Below are 19,022 nucleotides of genomic sequence, written 5' to 3'. Positions count from 1 at the left end.
CATCCTCTCTCCCCCTCTCTTCTCTCAGGCTGCTCTGAGCTGTGTTTGGCAGCTCCCAGCAGGGCCCTGCACCCAGGCCCTTTGCAATAAACCCCAAGTTCCAGCCCTGGCCACAGAGATCTCTCATCTCCATCCATCCTGACTGCCCTACCCACTGTCGCTCCTACATGGGATGGTGTCAGGGATGAAGCTGGCAGGTCCTGCTGCCCACAGCCCTCTCAGACCTGCATTTCCCTGCCTTCAATGGGTTCAAGGCAATGCCAAGGTCTCAGTCATTCCCAGTATCCATGCTGGTGTGCAGGATGTGTCCTGTGGAGAGCTCTCAGGAGCCAAGCACCAGCTCAGTCCCTCACTCCTGGCTCCAAGGGCTAAGACATACCTGAGGGGTGGCCAAAGGCCTTCAGGGCTCCAGCCTGGCTTTGCAAAGTACAGAGGGAGGGAAGAACCATCCCCTTGGGCCAGTTCCCACAGCCACAGGAGGTCCCTGCTGCTCCAGAAGGGACCAGCCAGGCTGGAGATCACCAGTCCCTGGGGCTGGGCTCCTGCAAGAGCTTTAGTGTTAATCCTATGGAGACTGAGTTCCCACTTTCTCTGCTCACTGCCACTCCCACACTGCTGCACAGCCCTCTGACCCCAATCTCAAGCCCACAAATGGCAGACCTGCTTAAAGTCACTTATTGGCACTGAGCCTACACTTGATTAGGATGTCTCAAGTGAGCCAGCGTGCAGCAGCTGTGGGTGGGCTGAAGAGGCTGCAGGTCAGGAAACAACCCTGGCACCTGGAGGTGTGAGCACCAGAAACAAATGCTTCATTCCCTTCCCACATCCATGGGGAGGAGTCCTGATGCTTCTCCTGGTACCCAAGTTTCTGGGTGCTGTCTCTGGGGAGTCACTCCTTGCCAGCCTCTTGATTTGATTTCTGCTTTCCCATCTGTTGTCAGAGCTCAGTGCATCCCTCTGGGTGCTCAGAGTTGTCAAGAGCCCTGCCAGGGATCCTGGCACAGAGCACCTCTGGGTTTGATTATGACCCGTGGAGCAAATAACCAGCTTTGCATGAGGACCTGAAAGTCACAGAAGTTTAAGTAGTGTAATAATGAAATTATCACTGGGTGAAAGAGTAGATTTTATAGTTTTTTGGTATAGGAGTTTTGGAGACAAAATGGAAAGACTTGGGCGTGTCCAGTCTTTCTTCTTCTCTACCTCCATCTTCTGCTGTGGTGGTGGCACTTTGAGATTGGTTTAGAATAAAAGTGCACTGTCTAACATAGGTGATAGGTGTTGGAAAGTAATTGTAAACATGTTATACGTAGTTTGTAGTATAAAGCGATAACATCGCCCTGAAGGCAGTCAGATTGCCTGGGACTGTCCTGCTGAGCAGACCTCAATTGGACAGGAGAAAAATTTGGTAGATAAGATATAATGAACAACTTTGAGACTGAAAACTGAATAACTCCGATTCATTCTTCGAACGTGCGGGCCGAAACAGAGATTTCTCACATATCTCAGAGCTGCAATTAACAGCAGAACTCCCGAGAATCTGTCAGCCCTCTTGGTCCTTGCATGAAGCCATGCCTGACTTCCACAGTCAGTTTGCTTCTCTTTCTGGGTCTTTTCCTCAAGCTCCCTTTCTCCCACTGTTTCCTTCCTGCATTCTCTCCCCACCTCCTGCCTGCTCTTCCCACTGGGCACTTCTTGTGCAAAGGTTGGCCTGCGCTGTCAGTGTGCCCAGGGTAGTGCTGGGATGAGGCACTACAGGCACAGGGACAGCACTGGGACAGCTGGTTTACTTCAGGCAAGAGAGATGTGCTCCCCAGCAGAATCTGCCAGAAAACATTCTTTTAGGGATTCAATAGGTACATTAGCCAGCAAGGAGGGGATAACAGTGAGGAGCCCAGCAGGATCTGAAGGATTTCCATGGATCCTGCATCACCCTGTGCCTGGGTGGCAATGCCACCCTGCCTCGCTGAGCCTGGTTGCAAACTTCCCCCTTCTTCCTCCTCCTCATCTTCCTCCTCACCTGTCCCCCCAGTCCTGCCAACACTGCTGAGCTCACTTGGGGTGCCTCCTTGTCCTGAGGAGCTGCAGTCTGTTCCTTTCCTCCCTCCTTCCTTCCCTCCCTCCCCTGCTCCCCTGGCCCCATCAGCTGCAGCTGGAGCCCAGCCTGCATTGTGCTTTCTGCTGAGAAAACCAGCAAACAAACAAAGCCCCAGCCACAGCACAGACACCCCAGCACCATTCCCTGGGCTTGTGCTCCCTGCATCTCTCCTCCTCTTCCTCCTCCACCTGCTCGCCCAGGGGCGGAGGGGCATGCCCTGGGAGCCTGTCCCTGTGTCAGGGTGCTGTGTGTGAGGCTCCCTCACCCCGGGGAGCTGTGCTGGGCAGGGCTGGGGTAAGAGTGACAGGGTAATGGCTCTGGGCTCTGCAGGGTGGAGGGGATGCTGGCAGAGCAGGCACTAAGGGAGCTGGCAGTGAGCAGCACATGCCAGGACAGGTCACTTTGTGCCGTTTCAGTGCAAGGTGGGCAGAAGGTTGGATCATGCTGTTTTATCTTACCACCCCCTCCTTAGCTGGGTTTGGTTGTTTCAGCTGTAGGCTTCTCTTTAGAAAAGGCCCTCTCATCCCTTTCTCCCTACAACCATTCCAGACCATTCCCATCCTTGCTCCAACAGGACACAATTGAGTGTTCTCTGCCTTCCCTGCCCCTATTTCTATTTCCTAGTCATTCCCATTCTCTTTGCATGAATCCCTCATGTTGCATCACCTCCATCACTTTCCTCTTCTGGCTCACTTCTGATGTGCTGTCCTGCTCCCTCCATCCCTTCACCCCAGCTTGTTTCTCCCCCTTCTCTCCACCAGCCTCTCTCCTGCAGGATTTTTATTCTCTCCCTCTCCTTTTCTTGCTGTCCTTGGCACCACAAGCAGGGACAAATCCTGGTTCTGAAGGCTGAAATCCAGCACTGCTGAGGAACTCGCTGCCAGCTCTGCACAAACCTTGGTTCTCTATGTGACCGTGTTCACAGGGGTCTCAGGGTGAGGGAAGAGACGAGGATCTGACTCCATGTTTCAGCAGGCTTGATTTATTATTTTATTATATATATTATATTAAAACTATACTAAAAGAACAGAATAGAAGGATTTCATCAGAAGGCTGGCTAAGAATAGAAAAGGAATGATAACAAAGGCTTGTGACTGACTGAGACAATCTAGACAGCTGGGCAGTGATTGGCCATTAATTAGAAACAACCACATGAGAACAATCACAGATGCACCTGTTGCATTCCACAGCAGCAGATAATCATTGGTTACATTTTGTTCCTGAGGTCTCTCAGCTTCTTAGGAGGAAAAATCCCAAGGAAAGGATTTTTCATAAAAGATGTCTGTGACATCTCCACACTGGAGGTTTTTCCAGGCAGCCTGGGCTGGGCAGAGCTGTAGCTTTCCTCTCTGGAAGAAGTGGAACTCATGGGGGCCATGTCCCTCTCCTGGAGAGGATGGTTTGGTGTGGGGTTGGTGCTGCCTCTGTGGAAAGCTGTCCCCATCCTCTTGTGGCACCATGAGCTCGAGCACGATGGATGCTCATGGAGGGCAGGGGCATCATCTCTCCCTCGTCTTCCCCTGTGAGCAGGGAGGGCTACCATGAAAGTGAAAGGGATTTAGTGGTGGGAAGGAGCTGCCACCACCATGGGGACATCAGCCTGTCAACCAAGACCCCAGCAGAGAGCCAGAACTGAGTTTAGACTGTGACCATGCTCTGTGCACTGAGAGGCTCCCACAGCGTGTGTCCCACCAGGAGCATCTCATGTATGAAATACCCATTTTCTGCACCAAACAGAGGCCAGAGGTGTCCCAGGCACTGCAGAGTGCTGTTCTCCTGTGCCATAAATAGGATTTTCACTTGGCTGGGCTGAACCAAGTCCAGCATCTCCAATCCTGAGTGCTTCACTGCCTGCTTTTCTCCCTTCATGTAGATGGTTCCCAGTCAATACAGTGGGTGCTGACCTTAGAGGAACTGCAGGCACATCCCAGCTCCTGTAGTGCTAAAAAAAAAGAAATTGTAAACACTCTTTACATATGTGTCCACAAAGACAATGCTCTGCAGACAGATAACAAGGTCATTAACAAGGTGGATATTGACTTCTATAAACTTGGCTGAAAGTTTTCCTGTGTAAGCTGAGCAGCAAAGATGAAGCAAAACACAGGTAAAAGACATTTTGCCCTCTTCAGCATGTGCATTTTTTTAATAAGTTTGTCTTTTCATCTGCCTTAGTGCAGTGAGTTATGAACTTTTTAAAATTTACAGCTTCAGCCCTGTCCAAGGCCGTGTTCTCAGTTGCTGATGACCTTGCCAGACTCTCAAATGCTGGGGTTTCAGTTTCCATGCTGGGTGTCTTCTGTGGACTGATTTGTGGTATTTCTTTGTGTGCATGTTTGATTTCAGCTAAAACTGACCATTTCCAAGCAGGAGATGAGGTGAAAATATATCACTTTGCCCACGTGAAATGAGTTAAAAAACTCTTTATTTCCACGTCAGTGGGAATTGCTGTTTTCTTCTTGCTTTGAAGCAAAGGTCTGAAATGTAAAGAGCTCCAGGAGTTTTGCCTTTTGCTGTCCAGGGAGAATTTGTCCAGAGGAAATGTCCTCAAGGTAACTCTCAGGTCTGTGTGATCTGTGCTCCCAGCCCAGCTCCAGCACCACTCCTGCTCCCAGCAGTAGGTGAAGCAATCTCAGTATGAGGAAAAGCATCAGGCTCCTCTTTTCCTTCTTGTATTCAGTGAGAACTGTGGACTGAGATCCTGCTAGGAGTTTCTTTGTTTCCCCTTGTGGTTTAATAGGGTTGGTCAAAGAATTTGCACCATCACTGGTCACTGCAGCCTGGCTGGGGAATGTGGCAGTGCTGGAGCTTGCCATGGTGAAGGAGATGTTTTTGGAGGTTCAAGCAGCTCTTGAAGGGCTTTGTCGGGTGTATTTTCTGCAGCTGTCACACTGGTGTGGCTGTGGGGGGCAGGTTTGACTGGAAGGACTCTTGCTGGAGCAGAGGCAGTGCTGGAGTCCCCCCTGCATCAGTCCCTGTCACCTGGTGAGATCCAGATTATCCGAGTATTCTACAGGACCATTGCTGTGGCAGCTCCAGGGCTCTCGGTCTGAGTGCTCACACTGGGACTTCCAGAGGTGTAAGGAGACAGAGACCCTGTGACCTCAGCTGTCATCTCCCAGGAACTTCTCTGGAGCTCTGTGGCTCCTGCATCAGTTTTGATCGATGCCAACATCTCTTGTGCTCCCTTTGTGCTCTGCAGCAGTGCAGACACCACCCCGGTCCCTTCACATGAAGCTGGAGGAGATTCTCCACTGCAGGGCTGCAGAGGAAACCTCCACCAGTGTCAGTGGCTGGCCATGCCCAGCAGCAAAGAGCTTCTCTCTGTGGTGGGGCTGTCTGCTGGCAAAATGCTCTCAGCACTTCAGGGGTTGGATGGATGCTGTTCAGTGCCTGTAGTGGGAGAGAGAGAGAAGAGAGGTGGTGACCCCGGGTGCTTTTATTTTGGGGAACACCCTGGAGTCATACAGAAGAGCTGCTCCTCACCCCAGTTATAGTCCCCCCGGGTTATGGTGACTTTCCTCTTCCACCTTAAACATATTTCTGCCAGCCATAGGGTGGGCACCACCTTTCCTACTGCCCAGCACAGCCCTGGAGGGCGCCCAGAGGCACAGACTGAGTGAGAGCACAGCTGTGCATGATCTGTAAACGTCCTTGTCCCTCACAGGCAGGCAGGGAACACCCTGCTTCCCCCAGTGTGACAGTATTCACAGGGCTCTCGGGTTGGGGGAAGAGACAAGGGTCTGACTCCATGTTTCAGAAGGTTTGATTTATTATTTTATGATATATATTACATTAGAACTATACTAAAAGAATAGAAGAAAGGATTTCATCAGAAGGCTAGCTAAGAATAGAATAATAAAGAAATGATAACAAAGGTTTCTGTCTCGGACTCTCTGCCTGATCCAGCTCACTGTGATTGGCCATTAATTAGAAACAGCCACATGAGACCAATCACAGATGCACCTGTTGCATTCCACAGCAGCAGATAACCAATGTTTACATTTTATTCCTGAGGTCTCTCAGCTTCTCAGGAGGAAAAATCCTAAGGAAAGGATTTTCCATAAATTATGTCTGTGACACCCCATCCCCTCCCAGGGCATCCTTGACAGGGATGCACATGAGCCACTGGGCAGCTGTGGCCAGTGGAGGGGAGAAAAGGCAAGGTATGTTGGGCTGTGTGACCCCTCCCGTTCATGGTTTGTTCATTTTTCCCCCAAAAAGCCCTGAAACAAGCTTCTGTGGAGCAGCTCAGCCAGCTGCAGAAATGCTTAGAGGGTGGTGTGGTGAGGGGGGTGTGGAGAAGGGAGGCAGGAGAGATCAATCTCACTCCTACTGGGAAATGGACTCAAACTCCTGCTGTGTGTATTTAAGGAGACAAATGGATGTGGAGCCTGGATTTTTAGGAGACCCCTAGGACCTTGCTTTAATTCGAAAATTGAGTAATCTCAGCATTTGCTGCAGCCACGGCCTCCTCACAGCACACATTGGCCCAGCCCATGGTGTGGGGGCTTGCTGGGGGGCACATCCCTGTGCTGCTGGTCCCACTGGCCTCAGCAGGAGCCCAGAGCATGCCTGAGACCCTGGCAGGGCTATTGGAGACAGCTGGGGGTCACCAGCTCAGATGACAAGTGGGGCTGGAGCAAAATTCCCCATTTTTTCTCCCCGCTCCTTGCCCGGGAGCCATCTCCTGCAGAGCAGAGCGTGGCCACTGCTGTCCCCACTGTCCCACCAGTGTCCCCAGGCTGGCAGGGTGTTTCTAGCCAGGGTCAAAGGTGTCCCCAAGGCCATGGGCTCAGTTTGACCCCAATCCAGCACCATGGCAGAGCCTCTGGAGGACACACAGCATCCCCAAAGCAGCGCCTGAATGCTTGGGGACACAGAGCCAGGGATTTCTTCTTCCACTGCCAGAGCTGGCAGGGAGCCTGGGCCAAAGTGGAGACAGTGTTCTTGTGGTTGAGGTGAGTTTTTGGTTTGGTTCGGGGTGTGTTTCTTTTTATTTGTTGTTGCTTTGTTTGAATACCTGCTGACTGGCCCTTGTGCCTGTCCTCTGGCCCTGGAGCATCGTGCTGCAGCTCCAGCTCCTTTTTCCAGGGAAAGAATGGCAGCATTGTCCTGCCTGGCTCGGACTATAATGGGGAGCTTTGTGCCGAGGTGTGAGAGGAGAGTCAGCTCCCCAGGAGGGCTCAGTGCAGGCACAGGGCTCTGATTCCCCTCTGATTTCCCCTCTGGTTTCCCCTCTGGTTTCCCTCTGATTCCCCTCTGATTCCCCTCTGATTCCCCGGGTTTCACAGTGTCCTCTGCCTCTCCCAGGATCCTGTTATTCTGTAAATAACAGAAACCAGGATGCTGCCCACCCTGGGTCCCTCCCAGCACCCTGACCTTTCCAGCACACCACTGATGTCCCTTTCCAGGATGCTGGAGATGCTGCTCCCTGGGGAGAGGCAGCCTGGGGCAGGGAGGGTGTGAGCAACACAGGATGGGATCACCTGCCAACAACAAAACTTCATCCTTTGCTGTGAACCTAGAGGAGCAAAACTTCATCCTGCTTTGCTGTGAACCTGGAGCAGCAAAACTTCATCCTGCTTTACTGTTAACCTGGCCTTTTGGACACGAACTGCATGATCCTGGAAAGACTCTCTGGCCTGAGAAATCCTTGCCTTTCCCCACCTTTTTTGTTTTTCTTACCCACTTCCAGAGATATCTAGACTGAGGAGTGCTATTTACCTCCTGTGAACAGCACTGAGCATTGCTGGAAGGGCATGGAAGGCTTTTCCTCCAGCCACCCTGCTGTTAAGAAAACTAATCCACAAACACCAGAAGTTGATGTCCATAAAGGAGACAGAGGAGTTCTTTCTGTCTTTATTCCAATAAAGGGAGAGGCCATGGGGCATTCCCTGGGATCTCTCCAATTTTTGGAGGATACAGCCTCCTTTTTATCCCAATTTCCCAAACACATTTCCCTTCTCTCTTTCCCCATTAGCTGAGGTACTTGAGAGGTACAGACTGAAACACCTGATACCAAAGATTCCCCTCTAATGTATAACCCTTTCTTTAATTTTTAATTCTTATGTAATTTAGGGGTTTTTCTTCCCCATTGTTTATTTCATCTCTCAATGTCTATTTCATTTATCAGCAAACCTAAAGTTTATTTGTAAAAGCAAATATATTTTTTCATTCATCAATCAGTGGAATCCTTCCCATTGATTCTTTTATGTCCTAGTGCTGGTTTTATCTACCACAGCTTGTTTGGAAAGACAAATCTGCTATTCCTCACACTATCATCATGGTAACATCCTGTTCAGGCTGTGAAAGCTCTTCTGGAGCCTTCATCCTCCTCCAGTGGCCCTGCCTGTGTCTGAGGGAAGGTGGTGGTGCTGTTCATGCCTCATCTCCATCCTGCAAATAGCAAAGGACAGGATGTGTCCATTTGCTGCAGTGTCCCTGGACATGGGATGGAGCCTGTCTGCTGGCATGGCTCAGCCTGCTTCCACACTTCCTTCTCTCCTTCTACACTGAGAAGAACAAAAAAGCAAACAGAGATTGGGAAATTGGTGCAAAATCCAAAATGAACCTAAGTTCCAGCTTCCAGATCATCTTTTATCTGCAGCCCATCTCTGTCCAGCCTACATGTTCACCTGTGGTTGTGGGTTTTTTTTGCTTTTTGTTTTTTTTTTGTTTGTTTGTTTTGTTTTGTTTGTTTTTTTGTTTAATATCTCCCTGTCTTTCCTTTTTAATTTTTCCAGAAACAGAGATGTGCATTCTAGACTCAGTAGCCAGATTTCCATGTCACTGTCAGCCATGGAGAAGACCAGATATTGAAAGACAAACACCCAACATGTGTCATTTCCAGCATCCCATCTGCAAACACCAGCCCTGTGCTGTGTGCTGAGTCCTGCAAATGCTGATCTGGAAGGTTCCTTCATGTCCTATCACTTTCCCCTCCTGGGATGTCAACAGCCAACCCACAGTTAGAAATAACTTAATGCTTCTCCCTCCATCAGCCAGGTCTAACAGAGGACAAAGGAAGTGTTCTTCTCCATTCTGTTACAGAGTGTCTCAGCTATAAAATGGGGCCAAATGGCCTCCCCCTGAGCACAAATAACAAGAGGAGAAAGATCCATATGCAATCGAGTGTAGGATGAATGTGCTTAGCTGATCGTTTGTTTCCCTAATATTTTTTTTATGAATAGGCTTAGCTTATGGTAAGATGGGACTTTATGGTCCTGTAAGTCTTGCTTGTGTCAAAACAAATGAACTAGCCATGCTAGGGGGGAACTATCAATCCAATAGATGTGTGTGCATGGGTGTGGGGAATCAGACCTATTATACCTTTAAGAGCAAATTAGATGCTGTTCCTATGATTCATAAAGCTATATATCTAATGGCATGACTCGTCATCTAGAAAATAAACGTTTCGAGCCAGTTTCTCATCTCATAAATTTCCCCTCTGGCACTGAAGGACATAAACTAAATGGGCTGACTCACAGGGAAACAATACAATTTGGATACTTTTAAATGAGAGATAAAATTGCCTTAGGGCACACAGGGGTCCCAGGGAGTGGCTGGCAAGCACAGGACAGTGCACTGGGGGTCACTGCCATTCCCAGGGGATCAGTCACTCCTGGGAAGCCCTTCATGATCCCAGACCTTCTTGGCTCTGTGGAGACATGACCACCATGATGAGGCGTGCAAAATGGAAGTGGTCATGTTTGGGATGGACTCGTGCAGGTGCTGTGTCCTGGCAGGGAGGAGAGCACTCACTGCATGCTCTGAGCATGGCAGGGAAGGACAGGAGATGTGGAGAGGAGGGGAAGGTGGTTCTCAGCCACAAGAGATCAGGAAGGTCCCTGTGCATTCATTCACTGCTGAAGCTCTCCCACAGCAGCAAAACCTCATCCTCCTTTGTTGTGAGCCTGGAGCAGCAAAACTTCAGCCTTGTTTTGCAGCTTCCCATGGGATGGATCTCAGCACCTTCACTGCTGAGATGGACATCCTTGTCCATCACTCTTGGTCCTCCTGCGCCACTGGGCTCCTTGGTTGGGTGGCAGCTGCCATTCCCTTCTTCTGTGTGATCTCACCCATTTCTGCTTGCCATCAATTTGCCCTTGCTGCTTCCCCACTCCTCAACACACACTCCCCAGCACCAGTGGGAAAACTCCAGGAGCCACTGTCTCAGAATTCCACTGGAAAGCAAGAAAAGCCATAGAATCCCAGAATCACTGAGGTTGCAAAAGACCTCCAGTACTGAGTCCAACTTTTAACCAATCACCCCCTTGTCACACCACAGCACTAGTGCCTCATTCAGCTGTTTCTTGAGCACCTCCAGGGATGGGGACTCCACCACCTACCTGAGCAGCCCCTCCCAATGCCCCACCACCCTTTCAGTGAAGAAATTCTTCCGGATGCCCAACCCAAACCTCCTCCTGTCCCTGTTCCCTGGAGCACAGCCCAACCCCTCTGTCCCCTCCTGTCAGGAGCTGTGCAGAGCCATAAGGTCCCCCCTGAGCCTCCTTTGCTCCAGGCTGAGCCCCTGCCCAGCTCCCTCAGCCCCTCCTGGGGCTCCAGACCCTTCCCTGGACACACTCCAGCCCCTCAATGTCTTTCTTGTCATGAGTGGCTGAGCCAGAACTGGACTCAGCACCCAAGGTGCAGCCTCACCTATTCGTAGCACAGAGGGACAAGGCAGGGACAAGCCCTGGGTGCCTGGCTCTTGTCCAGCACAGAGGGACAAGGCAGGGACAAGCCCTGGGTGCCTGGCTCTCCCAGCCTGGCCCTGGCATGAGTCAGGACAGAGGCAGGAGCCAGCAGGGGCAGCCCTGCTCCCAGTAACCTGGTTAGGGGGTGGAGGTGTGCCTGCCCTAATGAGCACAGCATCCGTCCCCTAACCTCGTTTGTGTGAAGGGTGACACAAGGCAGATGACAGCTGGGCACCTGAAGAATCTAATTAAAACCTCTGTGAGGCTGGGCAGGCAGAGCAAGGGGGATTGCTCATCCAGCTAGTGCTTAACAGCAGGAAAAAAAAAGCAAAACAAGGAGTTGACTGCTGGATTTACTAAAGGGCATGGATGGGGTGGGTGGGGTTTCTTCCCTAAGTTGGGCATGTGCAGGGAGGAGCTGGGTTAGGGGGCAGGGAGGGGTGTGCAGAGTGACAGGGTTGGGGACAGTGCAGCACTGGCAGCAGTGTGACAGTGCAGTGTCGCAGACATCTTTTCATGAAAAATCCTTTCCGTAGGATTTTTCCTCCTGAGAAGCTGAGAAGCCTCAGGAACAAAATGTAAACAATGATTATCTGCTGCTGTGGAATGCAACAGGTGGATTTTTGATTGGTTCATGTGGTTGTTTCTAATTAATGGCCAATCACAGTCAGCTGGCTCAGACTCTCTGTCCCAGACACAAACCTTTGTTATCATTCTTTTCTATTCTTAGCTAGTCTTCTGATGAGAACCTTTTCTTCTACTCTTTTATATAGTTTTAATGTAACATACATCATAAAATAATATATCAAATGTTGTGAAACATGGAGTCAGATCCTCATCTCTTCCCTCAACCTGAACACCATCACAGTGCAGCTCTTCCCAGGATCACCCACATCTGTCTTCACCTGCAGAGCCTGTCTGTGCACACAGGTTCCTCAGCACAGGGTATTTATCTTGCTTCCTAGGGAGAGCACATGCTTCCCCATCCATCTGCACGCACCCTTTGCTGTTCCTCTCCTGCACGGACCTGCTGCTCTCTCTCTGGTGTGTCTGCATCCATTTATCTGGGTGTCACATAAACTCCTCTCTTCATCCCTCTCTCCAATTACTTTGGATGCCCTTTCCAGCCTAGCACTTCAATTACTTTCTAAAGAACAGAGTAAAATAATGTCACCTTTTCTTTCTTTCACGTGTTCATTCCTTCCTAGTTTTTGTTTCTTTTTTCCCAATTTTTTTCCATCTGGAACAGTCCCATTTTGTAAATGCCTGGAAGCAGAGAAATTTTGTAGACACAAGAGCCTTGAGGCCTCGTTAAAGGTGCTGGGGGTGTTTGGGGAGAGCAACAAAACCCTGGACAATGGCAGCCCTGACGTCAGGCTCTATTTATACCTCCTCCTTTCAGAAACCTCCCTGGGATGAAGCTTTTCCTAGAGTTTTCTGCTGAGTGCTGCTGCCTGAGCTGTTCCTGTGCTCCTCAAAGGGCACAGATTTATTTCTAGGCGTACCCTTGCAGCACAGGCCATATCAGCAGGGCCAGGCTTCTGCAGGCAGCTTCTCATGGAAGAGCAGTGTTGCCACAATGAGGCTGCTCCGTGTGGATGAGGACTTTGTGGAGGTGTTTCAGCTCCCAGATGTGCCTCTTGAAAGTTCAAAAGCGTTACAGAGCTTTGTTCTAGTGGCTGATGTTCTGATTTTTCCAGATGGGTGTTGTGGCTTTGCAGGGTTGGGTTGGATGTTGGCTTTGTGTGTGTGAAGGAGAGATGTTTTTGAAAGTGGAAGTTTAATTACAGGTGAAGGGTAGTGGGAGAAACCACCATAAATCCATGTGGTCCAAAATAAAGCAGGGTATGGAGTGAGGGATGCCCCATCCTGTGGGATGAGCACAGCAGGGACACTGAGAGGTGAGACCTGGAGGGCTTTGCCAATTCTGGCCACAGTTATCATTCCAGGGATTCATTGGTATTAATAGGAGCAGTCAGGGTGGCTCCTGAGGACGTCCTGCAAGTATTTTCCAGGTTTTATTTTTTTCCTTGCAGCTAGTGCTGTTTTGCCTGCGAGTGTTCCTTAGACGAGTGAATAAAGCAGCAGTTTGCTTGCAGGAGGGCGCTTTGTGTGAATAACAAACCTGTGAGAAGGATGGAAGGGGTGTTGTTGGGAATTTGTTGGGCATTGCTTTATTCTCAGGGGGACAGAAACAGCTGGGCAGAAGGGCATGGGGAAGAGTGGAAGTGTTTCATTGCACACAGCAGCAGTGTGCAGGCACTTGTATGTGTTATGTTGTCAAAGATGGACTTATGCTTGTGCTTCCCCACAGGAGATCCCCATCCCCACTCCAAAAGCATTCAGGGATGAGCCAGCACCACTCAACACATGGGAGTTAAGCCCAGGGAGGTGAAGGGCCATGCAGAGAGGCTGTGGCAGTGCTGGGGAGGACACACTCCCCCAGTCCATCCTGTGTTTCCTGATCTCAGGGCTCTGTCCTTCCCCGTGGGAGATCCCCATCCAAAAGCATTCAGGAATGAACCAGCATCACTCCACCCATGGGAGTTAAGCCCAGGGAGGTGAGGGGCCATGCCCAGGGCCATGCAGAGAGGCTGTGGTAGAGCTGGGGAGGACACACTCCCCAGCCCATCCCGTGTTTCCTGATCCCAGGGCCCTGCACACTCCCCCCAAAGTCGGGCCAGGTTTCACTGAGTCTTTAGCACACATATTCACGCTTTTTGTTCTCACACCAGGCCTTCAAGGGAGCCCTGATGAGCTCATACTGGTGCTCTGGGAAAGGTGATGTTATCGAAGACTGGTGCAGGTGCGACCTCAATGCCTTCGATGAGAACGGACTCCCGAACTGCAGCCCTCTCCCTCCGCCTGTGTACGTATCCTGTGAGCCCTCCAGGGATCACCAGCCCCTTTCCCATGTGTCACAGCCCCCCAGAACCACCCTATTTCCCAGGGGCTCACCTCCTTCTGCAGCCCTGGGGCTGGGGGCTGCACTCCAGCCCTCCTCACTGTGTGAGTGATGTCTTTAGGATATCCTGGCTCTGGCTGTGGCCCTGGAAGGTTTCCTTATAGATTTTCATCACCTGATTAGCAGGGCTTGTAGAATGGGATTTCAAATGCTGAAAGAAATGGAATTACAGTGCAATTCATTGTGGCTTGTCAGAGCAAGAGCAAATCAGGAGCAAACTGATGGGGAATTAGCTGAGAAAGCAGGAAGACTGGCTCCAGCGAGCCACAAGGAGCAGAACACCTTCTTAGTGAGCCAATATCCTCAGAGGGGATTCATTTCCCATCTGGAGTCCAGCAAACATGCTGTGTGTTTGGAGCCAGACTCTCCATAGCCCTGTACTTGGTGTTGTCATCTGCCCCGGAGCAGAGGGAGTGGACGCCTCTGCATTAGCACAGCCAGGAGCACAGAGCTCCTTCCTCTGCCTTCATCCCAGCCCACGTTGTTCCTGCTCTGGGCAGGAGCTCCTGCACAGCTGCCCTGCTCTGGCTCTCCCCCACGCCCCTCGGAGGTTTGCAGCTGGGTGAATTCACTCTGCTTCTCCCCCTCTCTCCCTCCCTCCCTCACCTTGGCCACGCAGACCTGACCCTTCCCTCCTGTGGACTCAGCCCTGCCGGGTTTCCAGAACCTGGATCTTCTGTTTTGCTCCTGGTTCTTGCTTACCTTGCTGAAGTTCAGCAGCTCTCCCAGACAATGAAGGCCCTTTAGATGAGATATTTGGGGTGGCATGAGCTTGCCTTCTCCAGGAGCAGGGGGAGGCTCCCAAGGGCACACATTGCAATGGGCTGGGCTCAACTAACTTCAGCTTTTTGATGTTCACCAGCCCCTGTGACCTCTGTCCTTGGGGCTTTGTGGGCACACCCACATGTGTGAATATGGGCCTTTCTAGGGGTAGTGCTGCTTAGAGATGTGGATTGCTCCCCAGAAAGGGAGCTCATGTGTTAGGAAGGATGAAAGTTTGACAAGAAAGTCTCACAGATACGGACACTTAGCAGAAAGATTTTAAAATGTAGAGTCTGATGAAAGATGGAAGCAAGTTTTGATATAGAAGAAAAGAATTGCTGAGCCAGTCTTACTGTATAACCAAGGAGGCAAAGGGTGTACTAGTTACAAGGAGTTTTTATGGCTTAGAGCAAAGGATAAACCCACCCCAAACAAGAAGATGTTTTTACCAAGCAGAAAGAGCACAGGCAAACAACTCAGAAAAGTTGCAAGTAGAAAAAGGTCTCAGAATTCTCCACTGCAAGAAAACTGAAAAACAGCTTCTAGCTGAAACTGTAATGTACCGACTTTGAATGATTGGAGAGCAGTAACATGAATATGGTAATTACAGTAGTTATGATAGGCTAGGTAAGATAAGGTATAGATTGGTTCTGCTGGATTAAGATGCTCAGCAAAGAAAAGTCTATAATGCATTGTAACCAAACCCAAAGGGTCTCCAGGCCTGCCTTCAGCTGGAGCTGACAGCTGTGGGCACAGCTCTGTCACCCACCACCCTGGGCTGCTGTAACACCTTGGGTACAATAAATTGCATTTTGTATACAATAAACTGTGTGTTGAAGAGCAGCCTGGAGTCCCACATCTCTCATTTCAGCTCTAACAGTGGCGCCCAACGTGGGGCACCATTAGTAACAGCCTGAATGAGGGATGTGGGTCTCCAGGCCTGCCTGCAGCTGGAGCTGACAGCTGTGGGCACAGCTCTGTCACCCACCACCCTGGGCTGCTGTAACACCTTGGGTACAATAAACTGCATTTTGGAGAGCCTCTGGAGTCCTGCATTCCTCATTCAGGCTCTTACACTCGTGTCTTGTTTTCTGCCTGTCTCCCGCCCAGCCTGCGGCTCTCCCCCAACGTGGAGCCCTCCAGCACCGTGGTGTCCCTGGAGTGGCTGGATGTGCAGCCTGCCATCGGGACCAAGGTGTCAGACTACGTCCTGCACCACAAGAAGGTGGATGAGTACACGGACACAGACCTTTACACAGGTGGGTGTGAGGGAGGGCAGCCTCCTCCTCGTGGTGCAGAGGGCTCCTGGTGATGCTTCCTGTGCCCTGCCTGGCTGGGAGCTGCTTTGGTGGAGAACAGAGCCAAGGTGTTACAGGAGGTATCAAACCCACTTCATTTAGGAGGGGTTTCTGGAATCTTCTGCAGACATGGTGATTTGAGGGGAAGGGGAATTACAAAAACCCAGTGAGGCAGAAGGAAATTATTTGCCCTTTTTTGGGCAGAGGAGCTGTGAGCTGGAGTTTCTAAGCGGGTGTTGATCTGGTCAGTCTGAAATGCCACAGGGTGATGGTTGTAGGGGGAAGGTCATCCCTCAACAACTCAAGGGCTTTGCTGGTCTGTTCCAGTGAATGACCAGTGACCCACCTTTGAAAGGGCATTTTCAGTTGTCTTGCACACCTATCAGAGGAACTCAAAACCTGCAATATTTAGGGAGATCACTTAAAGACCACAACATTTCTCCAGGAGAATCTGAAACTTCCCTGGGTTGGAGTTTAGTTCTCAGGCTTGTGCTCAGTGCTCTACACCATAAAAAGGCTTTGTCAGCAGCTCAGTCCATGCTCCAGGAGCTGCTGGACAAGGCAGAGGGCTGTGAAGGATGGGACTTGATTTGGGTGAGTAAATGATGGATTTCAGAAAATTGGACTTGAGACCCTGAGTGATAGCAGTGCTGCAGGGAAAGCCAGGCAGAACCTACTGCTTTTTGCTTGAGGATTTTGGATGAAGTTTTTTAAAGAAGCTCACAAAAGTTCTCAGGGGCAGCTGGGCAGTTGATGGAAGCAGGAATTTACCTGGGACAGGGCTGGTGTTGGAGTGCAGAGCCTCACAGTCTCACTGTGCAGACTCACATGGGCTCCCAGGGCACCCTGGCAAGATGTTTAGCTGTGTTTCCCTGCGGGGAAGACAGGCTCAGGAAGAGCATTTAGACCTCACAGCCACAAGGAAATTTCCACCCTCCCTGGTCACCCCAAGCCCATCTATTCTGCAGCATAGAAGCCCCCATATCCAAAAATCATGTGCTACAAGAGCTGCTGGAGAGAGCCACATCCCCACCTCCTGGGGGGTTCAGCTGTTTGTGAAGACCCCTGAAAGAATGAGGAGGGGTCTCCACAAGCAGGAGACCTGCAGGAGGTCCCTGGCTCATACATCAATCCCATCCCATGGGATCTTTCTCCTGCATCCTGCCAGCATCCCCTCCCAAAGCTGCCTGCTGTGGCCACGGACTCTGGGTTGTGTCTCTTGTTTCATGGCATGGAAGAAGGTTTGGTCTTTGTCTTGGAGAGGCACCTTGCAGTAACGGAGAAAGAAAACAAGCCACCAAAGGAGGGGCTTTGTTTTGGATGGGGATTCCAGATTGCTCACACATCAGTCAGGTGAGGCCAGACCAGGGGAACATGGGGTTTCTCCTTTGAAGTGGCTGGATCTCTGCCTGGCAGCCAGAGTAGGAAATGCAGATTATTATTATTATTTTCCTTTTATGACTGCCATGTGTTTGACAGGCAATTGAATTCATTGTGGGGAGCTTCCCTCCCCTTGCCTGCTCTGGGGGACTGTTTGGGACAGAATGACCCTATTAACAATTAAAGAGAAAAGCCAATCCAAAATCTCTCTTTTTTTTTTTTTTTCTGTGTTGTTTACAACCAAAGAACATTCCTGCCTTCATTCCTTTCTTACCCTTCAGGCCTCCAATGCCAGATGACTTGATTCCTTTAAATACCTTGTGTAGGTTTGCAGAGGTGCTGACTGCTACAGCTCTCTACAGCCAAAAATCTTGTCCTGAACATCCCCTGAACACCATCACCCACTCATCCTGCTGCATCACAGCTTCTCCCCTCTAAGCAGCATCCACAAAAACAATAACTCATCCTCAGAGGGGGAATCTTTGGGAGGGGAGTGTGGGATATGAAATTTAGATGGCTTTTGGAGTGTGGGATATGAAATTTGGGTAGGTTTTTGATGCATATGGGCAGATCTTCCTTCCCCATCAGTCTCCCAGCAGCTGGCAGGGAGGAGCAGGTTGTTCCCATTGCTGGGAGAAACATCACAGGTATTTGCAGAGGGGGCCAACTCTGGGCTGGGAGGATCTGGCAAGGATCTTGTAGGGCACTTGAGGATGCTGCCACTCATCCCTTGGAACTCTTCAGTTTAAATGAGTGGGTTATTTGTACTTGGGCAGTGGTTTTGCTTGCATTATTCCAGTTGTAGACATTTCTTATTGTGATTCCTGGTACTGGCAGGGGCTAGAGCTCTGCCAACCTGTTCTTCATCCCCATGGCAAACTAGGTGGTACCTGGTCCCAGCCTCACCTTCCTCCTGCCTTTTAAAATCCTCCAGTCTCTCACCCTTGCAAAACTCCTTGGCCTCCTCCTCGTTCTGCAACTGGAAGATGTAACCATTCCCTTGAGCCAGAAAACATTTGCTCCTCTTCCTCTTGGAGCAGAGTCAGGAGGGAGTTTTGAGACTGGTCTGATGTGCGTCCCCTCTGCTCCCTGCTGGGCTCCACGTGAGGCAGGGATGGACAGGGAGCCTGCGTGCCTCGGGTGCCCTCAGCTGCATGAGGGTTTTTAGGAGGCTTAGAAAAACACAGCCCTTGGCCCATCTGAGGCAGAGAGGAGGTGAACTTGTGTGTGAAACAAACCACGCTTTCAACACCAGCGCGCTCGGGAGCCAGCCGGGGAGGCGGGGAGCAATTACAGCCCAAACTGTTTATTAAAACTTGGGGAAATTACTCATAACTCCATGTGTGCCACGGCTTTGTAGTTGAGTGATGCTCTTTGTTTGAACGTGGGGCTCTCGGAGAGGGCGTGAGGCGCACATGTGTGTGTGTGTCTGTGTGTCTGTGTGTCTGTGTGTCTGTGTGTGTGTGCAGCCAGCCCGCCAGCGCATTATGTCATGGACCAAGCAGGCGCTGCACTTGAGAGAGGGAGAGGGAGAAATGTGTTTTACAGGGTGAGGTACAAACTGAAATGGCTGTGAACATCTGGAACTGATATTAGGCTTGGAAAATGTTTTCTGTCACTCCAACACTCCTCTGGAGGAAGGTTTGTGAAGTTAAGAAGCTCCAAAGGGGATGAGGGGGAGGGATGAGGGGATAACATGGCTGTGATGCAAAGTGCTTTTCATGTCTCCATTCTCTAAGCTGGGCTGTGTCCTTGCATCTGCCAGACTTGGCACCTGGGCTGTCACCACTTCTCCTTGTTGTGGCCCTGGACCAGCTGAGCCCCCC

At 50.6% G+C, this 19,022-nt stretch overlaps 1 protein-coding gene across 1 annotated transcript in view; it reads left to right on the top strand.

Moving 5' to 3' along the window:
- Positions 1–19,022, top strand: part of ASTN2 (astrotactin 2) — a 360,946-nt gene that overhangs the window by 258,266 nt on the left and 83,658 nt on the right. The window contains exons 18-19 of the mRNA XM_058038034.1: positions 13,527–13,660; positions 15,629–15,777. Of these exons, the coding sequence (XP_057894017.1) occupies positions 13,527–13,660; positions 15,629–15,777 (283 nt within the window). The remainder of the gene's footprint in view (positions 1–13,526; positions 13,661–15,628; positions 15,778–19,022) is intronic.

The sequence above is a fragment of the Melospiza georgiana genome, chromosome 20 (genome assembly GCF_028018845.1).
Source record: "Melospiza georgiana isolate bMelGeo1 chromosome 20, bMelGeo1.pri, whole genome shotgun sequence".
Taxonomy (NCBI): Eukaryota; Metazoa; Chordata; class Aves; order Passeriformes; family Passerellidae; genus Melospiza; species Melospiza georgiana.
Note: the sequence above shows the minus strand (reverse complement) of the source record. Positions and strands in the feature narration are given on the sequence as shown.